Genomic DNA, 21,903 nt, shown 5'->3' with positions numbered 1-21,903 from the left:
GTGATAAGAGGCACTAAAAGTCTTATTTTCATGCCCGGCACACAGGCAGCCAAATGTGTTAATGCTGCGTTTTAATTTTTTCTCCACAGTTTATTTATGATGAAAAAGTTTCTTGGTAAGTAGTACAACGGGCGCTTTCTGACAAACACAAACAAAGGTTCTCCTGGGCAACCTGGCCAGCCATTTTCTCTCTCTGTGGGAAACCTAAATAATTAAGTGACTCATAAATCTTTTTTGTGTCGCAAGAGAAAACCTGCTTTTTCCAGCACTTTCCTGTCAGCCAGTTGTTCTGCACGCCCACACACAACTTGGAGCAGGAATCGCGTGGGTCCACACTGCCATTCTTGTAGCCCCGTTGCGGGTGCAGGGGGGGGACACCTCCAGAAATGCCTTCCCGTGCTGAGCCATTGCTGTGCCTCCTCAGGCATCCACGAATGCTAGCGATGCCTTCTCCACCGCTGGAAATCCCTGCGTTCCGTAGGGTCGCCGGAGTTGCTGCTTTGGTGGGTCTGGGCAGGTTTCGAAGCACTGTGCCCATCACAAAACCTGGTTCAGTAGAAAGTGCGTTAGGAAAAATTGAATCTAGTACCCACAGGCCATCAAAGTACATTGCAAGTCTGTCATGCCAGGCCTCCCAGACCCTGTTGCCTGTGCCCAGCACTCCTAGCAGTGGGGCAGAGGGTGGCGTTCGAGGAGGGGAGAATTGTGAGGATGCAAAGAGGACAGAAGTGACGTGAGCAGAAGAGGTGGCAGAGAAGAAAAGCAAACTGGGTGGAAAGGTGGAGCTAAGAGGCAGTGCTCCGCAGGAGAGCAACTGAGAGCTAGAAATGTGTTTATTTATTAGATTTATATACCGCTTTTTCTCCCCCTCCTGCAATGAGAAATGACACCTTATTGCTGATGGAGGTGTAAGCGATCACTCCCTGTCTGGCTAGTGGGGTTTGGCTGCAACGCTGCTCATGAGCTGCTGAGCCAACAATGCAAAGCGTGATCTGGCCAAGGTTCGAGCCCCGGCGAGGGTGTCATGGGGGCAAGTTGGGGTCACAGTTCGAAGAGCAAGTGCCACGCAAAGAACTGGGCTAGCCAAGGAGCTGTCCAGCAAAACCTGAAGTGGCGGAGGACGGCATTGGCCAGGAGGCCCAGGGAGCTGCCCAGCAGAGTTCCTTGCTCTCCCAAGATGCAGTGGGGCAGGGCGTGATGCTCACAGAAGGCTGCGAGACGCCAGTTGGGTCCCATCAGATCAGAGACCAGTCTGCATCCGGACCATGGGGGGAGAGGAAGTTGGAAGCCTCGAGCTATCACGGGCCGGCACAGCAACCTGCATCACCCTCCCTACACTTACTTTAGAGTAAACCACCAAGATGCAGCTTCTGGTTGTGTCCTCAAAGTCTCCAAAGCCCAGCGCAACCCTCGGTGCGAGCGCTTGAGGGAAGGCCGCTTGCCAGCTCCATGGAGGCCTGCCTCTGACTTGTCTCCTCCCGGTTTGCTTGCAGGTGGGAGTCCTTAATCCTCGTGGTGATGTACGCCGTCTACATTCTCATCATGAAGTGAGTATCCCGTGGCTGGTCAAGGTTACTTCAGACCGATCCTTAGAACCTTCTAGGAGATGAAAAGTTAACGGGAAGGATCCAAAGAATGCTGTGTCCAGAAAGAGGGGTTTTTGGTTGGGTTGGGTTTTGATAAATCAGTTCTCCAGTTTCCGAAGTTTTTGCCCGAAAAGCCATATTCACATGTCTTGGGGAATTTGAGATGTTACCTTTTCACCCCCCCCCCACATTCCACTCAGAACCCCTTCCCTTAGTACCCCTTCCAGGAACCTCAAGCCTCAAATGATCATAGAGAAACTGAGGCCGGCAGAGGGGAACTGGCTGGTTGGTTCAGTGGTTCAGTGTGAGATATTGAAAGAACTGGGCATGTTTAGCCTCGAGAAGAGAAGGCTGAGGGGAGGTAGGCGGGTGATCTACAAATGTGTGAACGGCTGCCATGAAGAGGAAGGCGAAGACTCTTCTCATGCATCCCAGAGTGCAGGGTACGGCTCAGGCTGCAGGAAGCCAGGTGGAGGTTGGCCATCGGGAAGAACTTCCAGCCTGTTCGAGCCGTAGGGCAGTGGCACCCATGACCGGGGGAGGCGGTGGGCTCTCCCGCACTGGGGCACCCAGGGTGCAGCAGGGCAGCCCTCCACGTGGGGTGGTTTAAGTGGGCCTCCTGCACTGAGCACTGGCTTGGACCCAGCGGGCCTTTGCCCCCTCCAGTTCTAGCATGCCATCATTCTAGTCTGCGATCAACGCAGAGGAAACAAGGCCAGGGGCGGTATGGCATGTGCCAGTTCCCAGAGCAACCCACGAAGAGATCCAAAACTTTGTTTTCGGCCCTCAGCCATCCCTACCCGTAGCCGTATTTCCTATGGCCTTGCATTTTTGATAATCTGCTTAAGCTTCCTATATGGGGAGAATTCCAGGTTGGGAAGACTGTGCCCATTCCACAGATCTCAACCATCCAAAATCAGCTCAATCTTTTCTCCTTTAAAAAAAAATCAGGCATCTTTTATTTAAGGATCGGTAGCCGTCCAAGCAAATGGAGTGACACCCGCGTTGTTCAGGAAAGCCACATGAAAAAGGTGTTGAGAAGAAATCTCTTTTTATTTGCATAGGTTCAATGCCAGTCTACAGCATATATTTGAAACGAGGACAAAGAACGCCACAAATATGGTGAATGGATTAGCGAACACCGAGATGGATAACAACAGCCACTGTGACGCTACTGTAGTCTTACTAAAGAAAGGTAACCGAGTGATGGGGCTTGTTCGCAGAATGCTTCTTACGGGGGCTGATGGACCAAGAACTGCAGGCCGACCTAAGCATGGGCTCTGAACGGGGCTTTGCTGTCCGTCCTCCCGTTCTCCATACAGTTTCAGCTTAAAGAGCTGTTCTTGGCAACAACACGGGATCCCAAGATGTGTACAAAGCCATCTCCAACCTGGATCATGTTAACCTTGCGTGGGAGCACAATACATCTCTTTTGCAAAAAGGACGTGGTCCTGGAAGACAGGAGAAACATCACGGGTGTGCTCTCATTATTCCTAGTATTCCTCCTTGAGGTATGCGGGAATTCTTAGAGTAACGTTTTTGAAAAAGAGATCCATGCCACGTAGAACTTCACCTCTAAGTTTGGACCGCGTGGAAGATACTGGAGGGTGGGAGGGGAGACCCAGGTCAAACCCAAAATGTGCAAATTCAGTTACATGTTTCAGTTTAGGGGGTGAGGACTAAATTGACGACAGCTAATGGCAGGATTTTTCAAATGTGGGGTTGCTCTTGGCTGGTGACACCCATCCCACTTTTGATCCAGTGCGCAAGTTTGCACGGTTTTGTCTTGTTTTCCAAACCAGCAAAACTCAGGGTAACATGTAGAACGTGGGAAACGAAAGCAAATGTACTTTCGGCTCTTTTTGGAACTACTACCTGCCTGCAACTTGAATTGGAGGGGGTGTCATTCTCTAAAGCTAAAATCCTGGGAAACCTTTACCAGTCCAAGAAAAAGCCTTCACGTGGCACCTGAGGGCAGTCTAAAGGTGGTGTGGAACAGCCACTTTTAAGCATCCCCAGCTGTGAACTGGGCAGGTATCGATATATGTGCTCACACGGGGCTAATTCATCCAGCAGCTCTTCCAGGTAAGCACCTCGACTTTATTTGTGTTGTTTATTTAAAACTTTTGTATTCTGTCCCATCACAAATGTCTCAGGATGGTTCACAACAACAACAAAATAGAATGAAGATAAAAGTCGGGGTAGCGCAGCATCCAGAATTAGGTGTAAAACCACAGATTAAAACAAATTAGCAATTGAAATAGCGGGAGAATAAAAAGGTTTTCACTTGGCGCCAAAAGGAAAGAAGCGTTGGTGCCAGGTGAACCTCTCTGGGGAGCCGAGCTCGGCATGATTACTCACGAGGAAGCAGGAACGGCTCCCTCAGCCGGACTTCCAGCTACGTAGCTCCCCAGCGACCTGTCTCTGAAGGTCTGCTCACAAAGAAACAGGCTCCGATATTTGTGGGACTAAACCACTCGGCAGTTTTCTCTTCAGGCCTTTTCAGTGGTCTGCAGGGGAAAGTTTGTCTCTCTGATCAGCTGCTGATCGGAGAAAAGGGCTTTTTTTGGGTGGCGGGGAGAAAGCTGCTGACCTGGATGGACAACCCCATCTGGCCTTTGCAGCCGGAGTTTCCCGGTGCCACTGCCAAACCTTCCCGCGTCTTCGTTGAGACAGGTCTGCACTGTTGCAGTCCCCCAAAGCTCCGGATGCAAGCAAGCAACCTGCCATCTTGCTAGAAGAAAACAGGTCTTTATAGAGAAGTCACGCAGCTCAAAATCCCTTAATTACAGCCTAGAAGTGAGTTTTATGTGGAAGCAAACTAGGAAGCAAATAATTCCAGCTGCCTGCAAAAGCGATGCCAGGTAAGCAAAATGGCAGCTCCCTCCCATGAGGGGCTGAGTCGTTTAATTGATGTTCGTTTTGAAGAGTTCAGTGGGTTGTGGTCGGTCTTTTCCAGCAGAATTTTCCAGGTCTTTTACACCAAGCCTCTTCCCTGTCCAAGGATCTGGTCTATGAAGTTCTTGTACGCACGTCTTAGACTAGCTGAGCATGATAAATTGCCCTGTTTATATCTCGAACCCTGGGACGGCATGGCAGTAAAACTCCTGGCATCTCCTGGCTGTCTGCTTTGAATCAAGTTTTTCTTGTGTTGCAACTGGTTTTGAACCAGGGTTTAACTCCCAGACTGCTTGGTGTCATGCTCTCGCTGCAGATTAAGTTGCAGTGACTAATTCACTGTACGAGACATAAAAAGCTGCCGGATGGGCTTGCTCATGTGCGAGCCGCTGAGAAAAACTAGATTGCAGCAGTGCTTCCTGTGACAAACTCATAAATGTGGATAATAGGCATGCACCGGGGAAAGCAAAACTACTTCCCCAGATCCAGGGAGCCAGCGCGGCGTCGTGGTGAAGAGCATGGGACTGGGACTCGGGCGACCTGGGTTCGAGTCCCCGCTTAGCCATGGAGCCAACTGGGTGACCTTGGGCCAGTCACAGACTCTCAGCCCAGCCTACCTCACAGGGTTGTTGTTGTGGGGATAAGATGGAGGAGGAGAATGATGTAAGCTGCCTTGAGCCCTCTGTAGGAAAAAGGCAGGATATGCATTGAAAAATAAGAAATAAATAATAATAAGATCCATTCAGACTTGCGAGTTTTATGCTTTAAAACAACCCTTCCCAACCTTGTGCCTCCCAAGCATATTCAGACAGCAATACCCAGAATGCCCCCATCCCTGAGGGGTGGGAATTCTGGGAGTTGCGGTCCGAAGGCCGCCAGGTTGCTTTCAAGCCCTGTATGGCTCAGCACTGGGACACCTGATGGGCTCTTTTCTCCAACCCCAAACTTTCCCTAGGTGAGGCACACGCCAAATCCTCTTTAGTTGTGCCGCAGCTCAGCCGGACGCTGCCTCTGAAATGCTTATTTGCCCAGCTTTTTAGATACCAGGGTTGTGTGCACTGTTTCAAGCTGCCCCCTTTGCTTTCCCCTCCTTCCTGTTCTATGCGGATGTGATTCCTTCATTATGCTTTATAAAGTTGGGTGCTCCATGAGGTCTTATTCAGTGTGCAGGTGGGCAGTGCGCAACAGAACAAAATAAAACTCAGACCCAGCTGCGGCTCCCAGATGCGATACCAGATGCATGGCTGCGTCTCATGTGCTGGGTGCAGGGCGCAAACGCTCGCCGTCTTGTTTCCCGAGTTCGGCCGATGCCGTGCTTTGAAGCCAGGAAGGAACAGGAGCTTCGGGTTGGCACTGCCAACATGAGGCCCCTGATTTGAGAAGAATGAGTGCAGAAAGAATGGAGAAATCAGTTTAAGTGGCGCGTTTAAGCAAGGTTGCAGCCATAATGCCCCAGTGCCCCTGGACCTCTTTCGCCATGCTCAGGGGCCTGATGGGGCCGTGAGTGGGAGGCACGCTGCCTCTGGCCCCCGTGAGGTTTGTGCCCCTCCGCTCATTCCAAATGCCCCCCCCCCCCGGTGAGTTTTAATCGCAGATAAAGAGGAGCGCTTCCCGTCACTGTGGCCACAAGGCAGCCAACGCACCACTCAGGTCTCTGGTGCGGCCGGTGCCTGAGTGGGGAACGCCTGCCCCCTGCAGGCCTGCCGAAGAAGGGCAGGCTGCAGCGCACCCGCCGGTCCGCCCGCCTCGGGCTTAGTCGCCGCGTCGCCGGCACACCTGCGCTCCAAGGACATGCCTTCCTTGACGACGACAGCGATGGCCACCGCGATGGTGGTGGCCGTGGTGGCGTGGCTGATGCACGTGCAATCAATGCGTCCAGCGACCTCTGGAGTGCCCGGAGTGCCGCGCGTCGGTTATCCCGAGCGTCCGTGCAGGAGCCCCGCATGGAGTCGCCCCTGCATAGTGCGGAGGGAAGACGGGAGGCGGGGAAGTATTTTTCCCCTTCATGCACTCATGCAATTTGTGATCATCTAATGAAACTCACGGGCAGCACGTTCAGGGCAGACAAGAAGAAGCACTTTGCAGGAAAGGATACAAACGGCCAGGCGTCGTCATGGTGGCTGTTGACCTGGATGATGATAGTGTATGCATTAAACGCCTGTCCCAGCCATTCCTCACAATGCGATCAGCAGCAGCAGCAGCAGCAGCATCGTCCTGTCTTCATATCCCAGCCTTCCTCCTCTTGCAAGGAGCCCAAGGTGGTGCGCAAAGCCCTCTGTTTATCCTAACAACAACCCCCGAGTTCTTATATTCCTGGGAGGGTTACTTTTATTTCTCCCGGATTGAGGAATGAGGGCCTTGACTTGTACCACCTTGCATGTTTGTGGCCGACGGGGTGACATTTGACCGGGGACTTATTCCATTTATTTTTAGTTGGACTCTTATCCCTCCACATTCGCCAATAAAACCCCCTTTCTAGCTCACCTGTAACCCTTTTAGGCTGCAAGTACCTTCACACTCACCTGGGAACTAATCCTTTTGCACAGGGCACACGGAAGGATCGGATAGGGTTGCACTGTTTGCTCCTTTTCTCCTGGAAAATATTTCTAAAACCTCACCGTTCCTAACAGAAAGTGTCTGAAAAATAGGATGTCGCAACTACCCTTTTGCAAACCAAACTGTTGTTGATTTTGAGAGTCTCGTAAGGTCAGTCATAACCATTTTTAAAACTGCGGGCGTTAAATCTGTTGTGGCTTGTTAGGAGTTAGTTGACAGTGTGGCAGAGTGCCAGTTCGGCATCTGTGGGCCACACTGCCGCGGTCAGCCGTTCGGAGGCAGCCCTTCTGCCGTTCAGTCCATGTGCTGATCTTGGTCTTGCCATGGTCTTCAGCTGGACGAGGTCTGTAGGCTTCTGTGGTGTCCCTCAAAATTCTTTTGGGCTGGAGAGCGTCAAAGAGAACACATCTTTCTAGAGGACCGATGCAGCGGATGAAAGGAAAGTGTAGTGGTGAATGGACTTCACCCAGCTATTAAGGTGCCAAGATTCTTCAAAGCCGGACAAGTTTCGGGCATGTCTCAAATGGACCGAGTAATGATTGCAATCGGGTGGGGAACACCAATGCATGGTGGGCCTTTAAGATAAGAGAGCCGCCTGATGATACAAAATAATTCTTCCCTCCTGCTCTGTTAATTATCTTTAGGGAACTTCCACCGCAAAGCTTCTGTGATCATGGTGGATGAGTTGCTCTCGGCGTATCCACACCAGCTTTCCTTTTCTGAGGCTGGACTCCGAATAATGATAACGAGCCACTTTCCTCCAAGAACCCGACTCTCCATGGCCAGCCGAATGCTGATCAATGAGGTATATTCTCTCTTTTGTCCAAAGGATGCCTGCCACCCCGTCCCCTCTGCTTGCCTCCCTTCCTCTCCTTCAGCTGCAGTCTGTGAACTTGAAGCACGGAGGTTGCAGGAGGGACAACAGAGTGTCTCGGATGGCCATAGCTCAGACTGGGTGCCCGGGATGTTGATCACAGCAGGGCGAAACAGGGTTGTTTTGTGATTTCGTCGGATATCACTAAACGGCTTGGGACCAGGATACCTGAAGGAATGTCTTTTTCCCTATACACCCTCCCACCCCCAGAAGCCCCGCTCCAGGAACCCTCCTTGAAGGAGGCTAGGAGAGTGAACACCCGGAGGAGGGCCTTCTCTGTGGTGGCACACTGACCGTGGAATGCGCTCCCCAGAGAGGTTCGCCTGGCGCCAACCTTATATGCTTTTCGGCGCCAGGCAAAAACCTTTTCATTTGCCCAACATTTTAAGGCTTAAATAATTTTAATGTGTTTTTATTAATATTCTCAACTGCATTTTATCTTGTTATTGTATTCTTGGGTTGTCTGTATTGTTGTTTATTTATATTAATTGTAAGCCATCCTGAGACAATTGGATTGTATAGGATGGGGTAAAAATATCCTAAATAAATAAATAAAATAAAATAGGCTGCATGCAGCAATTGATACGCTAAGCAAGTGTCAGAAGAAGCCTCGCGATCGGCTCTGGCTTGCAGCGAGGGAGAGGAGGCACAGTGGCTGTGCTCACTGGGGCGAGGAGGAACTCTGGAGCCGAGGGATCAGCGGGCTGTACTGAAAGCCATGTGGTGAAAGAAGGAAAGCCCAAGTCCCCAAGGAAGTCGTTGGCACGCAGCCTTTGCTTGGCAGAGATCTGGGAACATGGTCCAAAAATATAATACTGCTTTGTGTGCAAGACAATGACGAAGGACCGGTCACTTCTGCTCCTAAGTTGTGGATGGAAAAGTGACTGAATGACAACAGGTCACCGGCCAAGCCCAACCACAAGCCGCGTCCTGTGTGCCGGGAGCCGGTGGTTAGCGTATCGTGCAGAGCAAACAATGCGCTATCTTATATTGTCCTAAATAAATCCTGCATAGAATGCTGCGCTGATGAAATAGGGAGAGAATTGGTTGTCAGCATTCAGTCCTGAGAGGCACTGCTCCTTCTCTCGATACTGAAAAGCCTTAAAAGTAAGGTTCACTCGTTCAGTGTTTTACTGAGTAGGTTAACCCACTGAAACTTGCGTTGATTAATTCCACGTCCAGTTTTAATCTGCAGCCTTTCAGGGGTTTACCGAGTGGGTTCATCAACTAAAATTAGCCCCCTCCCATTTTAATTGGTGGGATGGAAAACGAAGCGCGCGGAGGTTTGCTGCATGAGCCTCTTTCGGTTGCGATGGGGAACGTGATGCAGCGTGAGCGTGGACGTTTTCTTGCAAAGGGGATCCGTCCAGGCTTCGAGGATCCACAGGTATTTCTGGGCTCAACGAATCAATTCATTGACTGGTCCATGTTTGTTTCTAAAAATTAGACCATGATTTGCCTCTTCAGAGGGGAGCAAGCACAGCCTTTGTAAGGGAATATTGCGATTGCATGAATTAAGGCAGGGAAAAGCTTTGTGCGTCATGAATTTTCCAGGAATTTTGATGTCCCAAATGTCCCTTTCTTTCTTCCCCCAGAGACAAAGACTTATCAACAGCAGAGTGTACACCAACGGAGAGTCCGAGGTGTCCATCAAGGTCCCTGTCAAGCGCACCGTGGAGAACGGATTGGGACCCAGCAGTTCCGCTGACAAAGGGACAGGTGGGCTCCAGCAAGATGAGGAAGCTGCTGAAGCAGGGAATGAAACGGAAAATGAAAACGATGACCACGAAAATGATGAAAACGAGGAAGAGGAGGAGGAGGAAGAGGAGGAGGAGGAGGGGGGCCCTTACACGCCCTTTGATCCACCCTGTAAGTCATTCCCCTCTTTTACGTGTCTGTCTCTGCCTTTGCTGCTTCGAACCCTTGCCCTCGAGCGCTCTTGGAGCATCCCTGCAGGTGGCTGGGCTTGGTCTGCGCCCACTGACAGCACCCCGTCGAGAGGCTGAGTGAGAGGGCCTCAAATGGCAGGGCTGTCTCGACGAAAGCCCCCCGCCTTCCTTGCATGCAGTCCTGGCTAAAATTCATGCAAATTCTTTGTTCCATTTCATTGATTACATTTGTATGCCGCCCCATAGCCCGTCAGGCTCTCTGCACATCTTACAGTCAAACAGCAAAAAATATTCCACACAAATGCAATACTATGGTGCTGCAGAGACAAGCAGAGAGAGCTGGATGTTAACTCCACGCTTAACTCGTTTCACCAGTAGTGAGCAGTTTTCAGTGGTGGTTGGGAAGGTGGGACCCAAGAGCAGGGATCGTTTGCTGCTAAGGAAATGGAAGGTGAGCAGAATTCGGCCTTCCACATTCCCAGCTGCTGGGCTCCCCCTTCATGGACACAGGCCTGATTTTCCCTTGGCAAGCGTCATGGGGATCCCACAGCTGGCGAACACCTGCCTAGCAGCCTCGGGTGCTGGAAAAAGGTATGTGCACTTAATTCCGGCAGAATCCAAGAAGACTCTGCTGGGTTGGTGCTGAAAGGAAGTAGCATTGTTCCAAACTCTGGACTGATCCTGTGACTTGCAAAGCTTAATTGTGGTATTCTGTTAATGGGTCAGGTTATGAAGTTTGTTTGTTTATTGCATTTGTATACCACCCTATAGTCAGAAGACCCTCTGGGGAGTTCACAAAGCAATCTTAAACAATAATACAGATAAAAATAGAAAATACAGATACAAATAGAGGACAATAATAACCAAAACCATAAAACATGCTTGAGTAAAAGTACAATATAATACAACGGGATGGTAAACACAATATAAGCAATAAAACAGCAAACCAATAAAGCATTAAACCAACAGCAACAGCGATGGTCATAATCGAAAAACATGCTAAATAAAGACACCTTAGTTTGGCACTGAACGCAAGATGAAGTGAGGGTCAATTGCAGCTCCATCAGAAGGGAATTCCCAAGATGAGGTGTGGTGACGGAGAAGGCCCCTTTCCTCGCTGATTCCCCCGCCTCGTTTGGGGTGGGTTCACGAAGGATGACCTGAGTGATCTGGTAGGGACGTGTGGACACAGGCATTCCTTTAGATGTCCCGGTCCCAAGCCGTTTAGGGCTTTGCATGTTGGCGTGAGCACTTTGAACTAGGCAGCCAAGCCAGTTGGTGGAGGACCGGTGTGATCGTTCTCCAGGACTGGTCCTTGTCAGAAGCAGCGCAGCTCTGTTTTGGATTAATTGGAGAGCCCAGACCGTCTTCAAAGGCAGCCCCACGTAGAGCGCATTACAGTAGTCCTGGTTACCTGGAGAGGTTACCATTCCTCCAAGTAGGAACGCAGCTGGAAAATCAGCCAAAGCTGATAGAAGGAGCTCCTGGCCACTGAGGCCACCTGAGAAACAAGCGAGAGGGTCCAGGACCATCCCGAGCTGCAGACCATAGCCTTTATTTATTTCTTTAAAAATTTTCTAGGCCGTCCCTTGCCATGGTCTTGGGACAGTTTAATAAGACAATGTAAAATAAAATACAGCATTCTAATAAAATTTCCAACCAGCAATTAAACCCCAATTAAAGCAATCAAATCTTAAAACATTGTGAGAATAAAACAGTTTTAGCCTGGCGCCAGAAAAGAGTAAAGTGACGGCGCCAGGCGAACCTCTCTGGGGAGCGGATCCCACAGCTGGGCGCCAGTGCTCAGAGACTTGTGAATGCTCACATTTCCTGTGCAGAATAAAACGCTTGCAGGAAGAGCTGGAGAGACTCGGGAGTGGTGTCCAGCACCCGACAGGTGTGTGGCTGCCTGCGGTTTCCTCACACTGGAGCTGCGGCCGCACTGAGCCGCGCTGCGGTCGCTCGGGACGGACGGTGGCGAGCCAAGAGCGGCGCATTCACCCTCCGCCTTCGCCTCTCGCTCTTCTGCAGCGGGCGCAGCGGAAATGACCAAGTGGCTGCTCACCTGGCCGCTGTCCCTCCTCCTGTACTTCACCGTGCCCAACTGCAGCAGGCCCCGCTGGGAGAAGTGGTTCCTGGCCACCTTTGCTTCTTCTACGCTCTGGATCGCCGCCTTTTCGTACGTGATGGTATGGATGGTACGTATGGGGCCGGGGAACGCTGGGCACCCCTACTCCGCTTGGAGTCCCCGAATGGAGGAAGAGCCCCACTCGTGTCGACCGGTTTCCACTCCTTCCTCTCCCGTTTCCAGAAGAGGTTGGCCAGGTACTTCTCAGAAGAACAGGAAACCCTTCCAGATTTGCCTCCCAGCAAAGCCCACTGAGAGCTTAGTTCCGTCCTCTGCGAATTATTCGTTCTTTCATTTCCGTAGTGCCCCAAAGCCAAGCTCTTGGTGCAGTTCACAACCACTTGTGTGGCCTCGCTGCGAAGAGGTCCCTCTCGCGCCAGCCCCTGTGTGCGTTCCGCATGTTCCAAAGGAGAGGACATCTCAGCAAACATGTGGGGCGTGCGAGGAGGAAGGAAGGTGTCTGGGTGAAAGAAGGAAGGAAGGAAGGAAGGAAGGAAGGAAGGAAGGAAGGAAGAACGAACGAACGAACGAACGAACGAACGAGCAAACAAACCCTGAGATACTTTGAATGAGGGAGGAGCAGCCCCTTGTGGAGGAACTGTGGAGGAGAATTAGTTGAGGAGGTGTAAAGGAGTGGTGGGCTGTTCCCAAGAGCAGGGCCTTTGGAATTTGGAACGGGGTGGAATATTAAGAAAAAGGAGGAGATAATGGGCGTATGGGTCACTTAGACGGGAAGATAAAGATGTATCTCTGCATATCTGCGGCTGGACCCTCCTGAAGACACGGCACTGCTGTTTTCTGGGCAGGCAAGTAGCGTCCAGTGTCATTCCCGAAATGCAAACCAAGAAGGAACTAGAAACAGGCTTCTAGCTGCGTTGGGTTCCTGAAGGCTTCATGAGGCTTCTTTCTGTGCCCAAATATACGAGGGTTCCTTAGAAAGTTTCCACACTTCTTACAACTCTGTTCATTAAGAACTTCAAAAACAAATCACATCACTTCTCTATATCGTCGCCTTCCTTTGCGATGCATTTTTCCCAGCATCTTGCTGCCTTTTTAATGGCATCAGCAAAAAATATATAAAATATATTTATAAAAGTATGGAAACTTTTGAAGACCCTTAGTACAAACTAGAAGTCTGAGGAGGGCAATTGGCCTGAGCAGTGACCTTTGCTAGAATTTTCTTGGAATGCAGTTTTCACTGTACTTGCTACTAATAAGATAAGAAACTAGTGCTTTTGCTACATTAGCAGAGATGAAATACTCCCTCTTGCTCTGTCTAGTTCCTTGTGCTTTTATTTTAGGGGGTGCAGGGAGGATAGAACAGTAGGACAGAAGGGAAACGGGGAAATGTTTCAAGGGTGAGGAGGCGGTTCCCATTCTCTGATGAAAATTAATTTGAAGCATGTCTCTCCTCTTCTTTGGGTTAACGTTTGGGAAACAGGCACCATAAAGGCCTTCGATTCCATCAAAGAAGCCGCAGCCTGAAGCTGGCAAGAGCTGAGCGGGGTGGCCAAGGGAGGGGCACTTTGGAGAGCAGGAAGCCATCCAGGCTCAGTGGCAGAAGGCTCTCTAGAGTGTGGAGCACGGGTCTTGTGGAGCCAGAAGTCTGCCTGAAGGCTGGAGGAAGGCGGGGGGGAGAGAGAGAGGGAAGCCGCGCGGGTGGTGGGGCTTGGGGTGCCTCCCGCAGCAGGGGAGCTAGCTCCTCGCGGTGGGCATCCCCGGTGCGGGCGAGCTGGGCACGCTCCTGACGGCGGGCTCTGTTCCCCCAGGTCACGATCATCGGCTACACGCTGGGCATCCCCGACGTGATCATGGGGATCACCTTTCTGGCAGCCGGGACCAGCGTGCCGGACTGCATGGCGAGCCTCATCGTAGTGCGGCAAGGTGCGTCTGGGGCGCCGTCGCGAGGAGCCGCGAGCGCCCCTTGCGGAGCAGAACGCTTCCTGCCACACGGCTGAGGGGCAGGAAACCGCAGGAGACGTGCTTGCACCCTGGAGGGACTGCAGATGATACCAGTGGCCTCGGATTAAGTCCAGGGGGCGAGCGGGAGAAGGCGGGGCACGCGGTTCCCCCAGTCTCCTTCCCTGCCCTGCCCTTTGCCGCGGGCGGAAGCCGATGTGTGAACCAGACCATCCTGCGCTGACTCAGTGCAGGCCCTCGTGAAGCTGCAGGACCGGCTGTGGAGGGCGCATATTTCGCATGCATTCCCATGCAGGCATGCCCAGCCTGGGGCTGAGGGGTTCTGCGTGGATGCGTGACCACGTGATGCCTTTGTCGCTTTAGACATAAATGCAGACGATGTACGCCGAGGCAACATAGTTCTGATTTCGTGTATCCCGCAGCAGGGACTAGCCAGGAAAAAGACCTCTGGGAGGGTCAAAGAAGGCAGCCACGTAATTTGCGATGTCGGGGCAAAAGACGAAACCCATGCTAGGAATTGATAGAACGGGGCATGAGGAATTCTGTTGGGCAATCCTTCCAGTTAATGCGTGCCGTTGTTTTTTCAGGAATGGGCGACATGGCTGTGTCCAACTCGATCGGAAGCAATGTTTTCGACATTCTTATCGGTCTTGGCCTCCCATGGTCTCTGCAGACTCTGGCAGTAAATTACGGCTCTTACGTAAGTCCTGGGCTTAGCTGAACTCCCTGTTTTTAGAGAGACGCTCCTTTTCAGTGGTTAACTGAATCTGCAGTCGTGTGTGGGGAAGGGCATGCATTGAGATTTGTGGGAAATTATGGTATGTCATCTGTTAATATATGCAAAGATTTGCCCGTGAGTGTGTAGATTCCTATTCAAATACATAAATAAGAATTAGAAAAAGGCGAGGGAGATGCCTATGAACAGGAAAATTTTCTCTTGGCATTGAATGGTATGCCAAGCTTTAGAGTAAGAGGCTTCTGAAACATGTAGGGGTTTCTCTGTAATTGGAGAGTCCTCCTCTTCCTATGAAAGTAGGCCTCTAAAGCACCTTGCTTTTTCACGCTCTGGGTCCAAACTAGCCAAAATTATCTGTACCTCACATGCGTACCTCTCAGCTCCATATTATTTTCCACTTGTTCAGCAATTGGCAGTTCATACAAGCTGCTTATTAGCTGTTAATTTATTTTATTTATCTTGCATTGCGATGCTACATTAGCCAGGAGGTCTACGATGCTGTGCAGAGTCATTTGGCTGCTGTTAATTGTGTATATGCAATTAGTTTATGGGAGGTCTACCCAGTCCATCGTTTCAGCCTCGCAATGAAGCTGTGATGTGTGTTGTGGTGAAACCAGGAACGGCTGGCTGGGGACCCAAACACAACTTCTTGGTGCCAGATTAGATGTGCTGGAAGATTCTTTTCTCAAAACCTGCACAGATGAGTAGCATCAGTAACTTGCATGTCACGGTCCCGCTAGTGGAGGGAGGGACACGCTCTGAAAATGCGGTTTGTGCAAATCAGACTCTGCGAGCCAGCCAATTGGCTTGTCTGCTGCTCATTACAGAGAGAAGCTGGTGGCTGGCAGTGAAATCTTTTGTAACCAGCAGTGGGAGCTGCTTCGGGGCTCTTGCATTCCCCTTTCCCTGCAGATTGTTCTTGGGGACCTGCTCCTCCTGGTTTTCTCATTCGCGGGGCTTTTGCTCTTAGGGTTGAGCAGTTCTGTTTTGCTTCTGCCCGCAACAAAAAGCACAACCGTGGCACTTGAAGTGCACCTTATGCAACGCTTCAACCCACAAATATTTCTCTCCCGATTCGTCTGTTCCGTGAGAAAGGTGCCAACGAAAATTCTTGCCCTGCAAAAGCTGGACTTTGTTCCAGGAAGTGCAGCTGCAATGCCTCCTGCGGGCAGCTGAGAATCCAGAACGGGGACTGCCGACAGTCCAGGGAAAGTCTCCCCAGAGAAATGAGCCTTCCTGGTTTGGCAGAAAAGCCATTTAGATCTGGCGTCCAGCAAGACTACAAAGAAACAGATGGAGGGTTTGTCAGTGGCGCAGGCAAATTAAAACAATGTCCCCGTACTTCTGATAGTTTGCTCCACACTGTAATGATGGCACATTAAATAATACAAAGTTGAACAGGGCAGTGCTTACTCATTTTTGCTTCTTGGGCCATTTTCCTGGAGAAGCTGGACTATTCCAGGTCAGATGGTTTGTCCATCTATGTAGCTTGTCTTCCTGGAGAAAGGGCTCTTCTACATTAGGCTGTTAATTTTCCGTAACTACGTTCGGCATTATCACAGCTCTGAGATCGGAGTATTAGACAAGCTGCCATCCCTTTCCTGCCTTCTGGCGGTCTTTGCTGGTGTGCTGGCTAAAGTCCTGAACCGGGGACCTGGGGTGTCCGGGTCCGAGTCCCCACTCAGCTCACTGGGCGGCTTCAGGCCAGTTACAGACTGTGACCTACCTCACAGGGTTGTTGTTGTGAGGATAAAATGGAGCTGACACTGCCTTGGGTTCCTCACGAGAGGAAAAAAGACAGGATATGCCTTGTTTTGTTATATTTGTTGGGGGGTTTTTATTTTCTTGGAAGCCATCCCAAGATGCTTATAGTGGAGGGCCTAGAAAAGCTTTTCATAAATAAATAAATATAAATGAAATATAGTCATAGTAATATATGATGACTAATAATGAGAGCCAGGGTGGCGTAGTGGTGAAGAGCATGGGACTGGGACTCAGAGGATCCGGGTTCGAGTCCGCGCTCAGCCATGGAGCCAACTGGGTGACCTTGGGCCAGTCACAGACTCTCAGCCCAGCCTACCTCACAGAGTTGTTGTTGTGGGGATAAGATGGAGGAGGAGATGTAAGCTGCCTTGAGCCCTTTGTAGGAAAAAGGCAGGATATAAATCGGAAAACAAACAAACAAATAAATATAACTGAGGTGTCACTTTGGTATAGTGGGATAGCGCAAGAGGAAAACGCATTTTGCATTCACAATTAAATGCCATGTTTTCCCAGCTCGGAAAACACTTGCCAAGCGTGTGGATTCGACACGGGAGCAAACCGGGAGGGTCACAGCAGCTTCTCCGGGATCTCTGAACAGCTCGGCAGGGAAAGAAGGGCACACGGCGCCACGGGGAGAAGCAGCTGTGAGCGGCTAGGGCAGACCCTGCGGTTCTCCCCCTGCAAAGCAGGTGCTCTGAGGACCGAGGCCCGCTCTTGAGTGCCCGTGTCGGCACCTTTGGGGGGGCACCTTTGTGGGGGACAGTAGCCAGGCGAAGCGGCGATCGCCCACTTCACGGACGGCTCTGTCGTGAGGACATCCCCCGACGCGCCCCTCTGGCACAATGCACCAAACCCCGAACCGCTAACCAGAAGGGTCACGTCTCACCTGAACATGAGCTCTGTCTGCAGCCCCAGACTCTGCTTTCCTGCTTCCTCCCGCCCTGCCCCACATTTGCACCTCCGTGCTCCCAGGCCCACAGGGTGTGGGGAATACAGTGGGGAAAGAGGGTGCAAAGCGGCCGACCCCCTCAAACCAGGCAGAGGGGGCCCGTCTGATATTCTCCCCCAAGGACCATCTCCTCTGCTCACTCCCATCAATTAGGTCAGTCAGGACCCCTAGGGCAGGGCATGGGCTTCCACGGGAGGCGGTTGAAGCCCCATCGGTGAGGGTCTTCAAGGCTGGACAGGCACATGGTGGTCATGTCAAGAGTGGAGCTGGCTGGAGCCGGGGGTCAGACTAGATGGCCCAGGAGGTCCCTTCTGACTCACTCTGTTTCTCTGCTTCTAAGTTGCCTACAGTTGGTATGGGCTGTTTGTTCCCTGCCCACATTCATGGTTTCTACCCCCTGATTGAAAAAACAAACCCACAAGCAAGAGGAGAAAAGATAGGATGCTGCTAAGGAACCCACAAACTGAGGAGGGGCTTGCCAAGCTATGCTCCTTCCCTGCATAACTCTACAAATTTCATTCGTGGATCTGGAAATATTTATTAATCTGCTTTGCATCCACATGTCTGAACGCTTCCATTTTTTAAAACCCGGTTCAGAAATAGCTGAAAAGACACTACCGATGTAACACGGGGCGTCATTTATTGGCCTGGCAGCAAATAGATGACTCTGGTGAAGACAGTCGCGATGTGAATGGCTTATTCGGTTGAGGATGGCGATGCGGACCAAGGAGAAAGTCCAGCTGTTGAGCAAACAAGAGGCGCATTGTTCATGGCACATGAACTTTGGTCCTCAGAGTGATTTTGTGGCGACAGACAAATGTTTTTCCTCTCCTCTTTCTGTGCATCTGTCAGTGCAGCTGAGCCACCGTGCTCTACGCGTCGACCCCTCACCTTTTGAAGAAGAACTGGGCTCCGCTGGTTTTCCTTTGAGGCCTGCGAACCGGTGGCAGCTTGCCACTAAAAATATTCTCGGGTCTAATCCACACAAAAGCACGCCGATCTTTACCCTGACGATGTGTTTCATGTAGACGAACTTGCTAAACACACAGCTCGCTAGCAGCACCCCGAACTCCTGCTGCAGCTTCATTAGAATCTCTGCTGTAATTTGAATTTGAATTATTATCTGCATCATTTTAATGCTGGCCATAAAGCTTGGCTCTTTTTCTAGCAAGGTGGAGTTGAATTTTAAATACATCTGCAGACCGAGAATACCCTCCTTTGAAACTCTGTGGCTGTTCTCACAATGTGGCATTGTGTTCGATCTAAATTGATGCTTGCTTTATAGCTCCGTGATTACCGTTTTATACTGTGTAGATGCCGATTGGGGCAGAATGAGCTACGGACCCTTAAAGCCGTGGCATTGCTTTTTTCAGATCCGACTGAACAGCCGAGGGCTCATCTACTCCGTGGGCCTGCTGCTGGCGTCAGTTTTTCTCACCGTAAGTATACGAGCCCGTCGTCGCTTTGTTCTTCGGGTGGATGATGGGTCCACTGGGGGAACCCCTGGTTGGGCTGGCCGGCTGAGTCACGGGGAGCCTGTTCTGCGGTTCCAGGTCCCTCTGCCAGCTCACGTCAGCCCGAATTCCGCCCCCGCCTCTGTCCTCCTAGGAAATCCTTTTTCTCATCCGTCGTAGGTGTTTGGTGTTCACCTGAACAAATGGAAGCTGGATAAGAAGCTGGGCTTTGTGTGCCTTTCCCTGTACGGCATCTTCTTGTGCTTCTCCATCATGACCGAGTTCAACGTCTTCACCTTCGTGAATCTGCCCATGTGCAGGGAACACTGACCCGAGGACAGGCTGCCGCGAGATCCCTGCCTTCCTTACCTGTGCAATACGGAACGCGGCTGGCGCCTCCAGGCCGTGCGCGGTGCCCGGTGACGGCCGGGGAACGCACCTCCTCTTCCCGTTCTGGTTCAGTCCCTTCTCGGCCGCCCCTTCGCACGGACAGACACCATCTCGGGACCCTCTTCCTGCACTGATGTGAAGATGTAAACCCTCGGAACGGGGATTGCGGGCTAAACGGACTAACGTCGACCTGGCTCTGAGCCAGAGAAACTGAACTTCCACAGTTTCTTTTTTTTAACTTATTTGATGGAAGACTAATCTAATTTATGAACTGAAACTATAGCTAGGATACAAAGAAGAGGATACATCCCACTGGGTGCTTCTTTCAGGAAATGGAAGGAACTGACTCTGTCCTTTTCCCCCGGACGAGCCCTCTTGCAGCTTTCCGCAAGCCGCTCAAAGTCCCACGTGCCGCTGCGGAGGCAGAGTTCTAGGTGCTTGTCCACAGGCACGGAGCTCGCGCCTCTTGCAGGAAAGCGCAGGCGCCGACGCAGTGACTCCCGTGCCTCCTCGGAGGGATTTCGGAGGACTCCGCCTGCAGAGTTGGGCACCACTGCCATTTTATGCTCAACAGCGAGATTCGTTGTATCGCCAAGCAATAGTTTTAGGCCCGGTTGTCGGAGGGGCAGTCCTGGTTGCTAACGGTCGGTCATTTGGGGTGCCAAACCCGGGACTGACCCCTGGTTGCTTTTCCGTGTTTTTAATTTGTGTGGCACTTTTAGATCGAAAAGTGCTTCTGTCCCTCACCCTCTTTGCCCTCTCTGTACTTCTGCAAGGTAAGTCATTAGTATTCCGGTAGGCAAACTATTTCTGTCAGGAGGACAAGAGGCGGAGAAGAACGGCGGCGCGAGAGGCAGCGAGTGTGTTCTGGACTGAGTCCGAGTGTCCTGGGTCCGTGCCCACAGAGCCCGGTTGATCTCCCGACTGGCTCTCGCTGTCCTAAAGGGCAGGAAAGGGGGGAAGGTCTGCATTCATTGGGAAGGGAGGTAAATGGCACACATTTTTTTAAAAAGAAGTTGTATACACTGGTTTCCGAAAGGCATAATTTGCACAGATGCTTTTGCTGCCATTCGTCATGTTGCAAAGGATACACTGGACTCGATAGGAGGTTGCTTTCATCTGGCAGAACCGGTTGGGAAGCTCTCCTGCACACGCCTCATTTCAGGAGAGCTTCCGCACGAGTCCTGCCTTCTACCGCATGCAGAATCGCTTACAAGTTACCCCACGGTTCCTCGGGGGCTGGGGCGCTTTGAGAGCGTCCGGGGCCTCCTGGCACGCCATCCATCCCACTGCTGTCCACGTCGTTTGCGCCATGGATGTCACTCGTTCACTGACGGTCAGGCGAGGTGCTTTGCCGCTCACCTCTATAGGCTGGGGACCGATGGTCTCACGGGGCGGTTTTGCCTTGCGTGGCACCTGCCTTCTGTGCAAGGGGGGGCTTTCTGCTGGGCAAATATCGGAGATCTGCTTGATCTGTGTTGCCCACGAGGCAATTATTTAACAAACAGCAGCCAGCCGGTGTGGGGGCACCGACACGAGTTCCTGAGCGAAACCCTCTCCATTAGTTTGCACTTTTACCCGCGAGCACTTCAAAATGACTATTGTTGGGATAAATAATATGAAATAAATGGTTCGTATCTGCTCCCTCCCTTCATTACAGCACCTTGCTTTCACTCATGATGTCCACGGAGAGCATTTAGTAGCTCCTGGAGCTCTCCTTGCATTGGGAGTCAGGCACATCCGTAGCACCGATGAACCATCTTATTTTCCTCAGTGCAAGTGACGTGTGCAAACATTTGTGCGATTTAAAAGGGGGGGTGCGTCGGTCTTCGGTGCGCGAGTGTGAGCTCGTTGTGAGCGAAAAGAAAAGCCTCGCCTGCTCAGCATCGTGGCACGGGGCTCCTGCGGTGTGCGCCGGCCACAGGCCCTGGCGAGCAAGGCGCTGCACGGCCGCTGTGCCACTCGCACCTCGCTTGAGGGCGGCAAACGGCGAGCCCTTGGGGGAACCGCAATGCCGGCATGAGAGGATTGCCGGGGCGGGAAGGGGGGAGGCTGTGGCAGTGGCCCTACGGGACCAGGAGCGGCGCGGGGAGATGGGCCCCAGGCTGCAGCTGCAGGTCCACTGAGATGCCCTCCGTGATTCCAGCCAGGGCGGACTCTTCTTTTCAGGGGGGGTCGCTGTGTCACGTGGACTCAATCATGGCTGTAGTTCAGTGGAGAAGGGATGGATTTATTCACATTTCTCCCCTCGCTTTCTCCCTCGTTCACCCAGATGCACAGATAGACGCACTCCCTGCTCTTCGGGGTTCCATGTCACACAAGTTACATGGTCGGAGCTCCTGTGCCGATAGGCAGGTTTATCCAAAATATTCGACGGCACCTCTCCCGAAGGGCCCCCCTTGCTTTAGACCAGTGGTTCCCCCCTCCCGCCCTCCCACCTACATTCTCCTGCCTTCTGTTGATTTTTGACCACATCAGAGGGAAGATCCTGTGAGTATTTGTCATGGACCTGTGGGCGGTGCAGAGATCCTAAAGTATCTGTTAGGACGCACTTGGTTCACTTGGGAAACTGGCCATGTTCTTGAAGGCTTCGGTGGGAGCGCACCCTAAAAGATGGTCCCACGATCACCAGTCTTCTCATTCAGGACCCCCTAATAGGGTGCAGTGGAACCCTCGGACTTCCCAGAATGCAGTTGGAGATGCCCCATGGTTGGCATCACCTGTCATAATTCAGTGCTTTAAATTTGATCTTATAATTC

General features: G+C 51.6%; 1 protein-coding gene across 3 annotated transcripts in view; it reads left to right on the top strand.

Moving 5' to 3' along the window:
- The window catches only part of SLC24A3 (solute carrier family 24 member 3), a 90,111-nt gene extending 69,056 nt beyond the window's left edge, over positions 1–21,055 (top strand). For all 3 annotated transcript variants that reach the window (XM_044442920.1, XM_044442919.1, XM_044442921.1), the window contains exons 7-16: positions 90–115; positions 1,494–1,547; positions 2,651–2,781; positions 7,685–7,845; positions 9,510–9,783; positions 11,835–12,001; positions 13,701–13,815; positions 14,439–14,551; positions 18,674–18,739; positions 18,935–21,055. In XM_044442920.1, the coding sequence (XP_044298855.1) occupies positions 90–115; positions 1,494–1,547; positions 2,651–2,781; positions 7,685–7,845; positions 9,510–9,783; positions 11,835–12,001; positions 13,701–13,815; positions 14,439–14,551; positions 18,674–18,739; positions 18,935–19,084 (1,257 nt within the window). In that variant the 3' untranslated portion in view covers positions 19,085–21,055. The remainder of the gene's footprint in view (positions 1–89; positions 116–1,493; positions 1,548–2,650; positions 2,782–7,684; positions 7,846–9,509; positions 9,784–11,834; positions 12,002–13,700; positions 13,816–14,438; positions 14,552–18,673; positions 18,740–18,934) is intronic.
- The last annotated feature ends 848 nt before the right edge of the window (positions 21,056–21,903 follow it).

Source organism: Varanus komodoensis, unplaced genomic scaffold (genome assembly GCF_004798865.1).
Source record: "Varanus komodoensis strain SLA01 unplaced genomic scaffold, ASM479886v1 scaffold40, whole genome shotgun sequence".
Lineage (NCBI taxonomy): Eukaryota > Metazoa > Chordata > Lepidosauria > Squamata > Varanidae > Varanus > Varanus komodoensis.
Note: the sequence above shows the minus strand (reverse complement) of the source record. Positions and strands in the feature narration are given on the sequence as shown.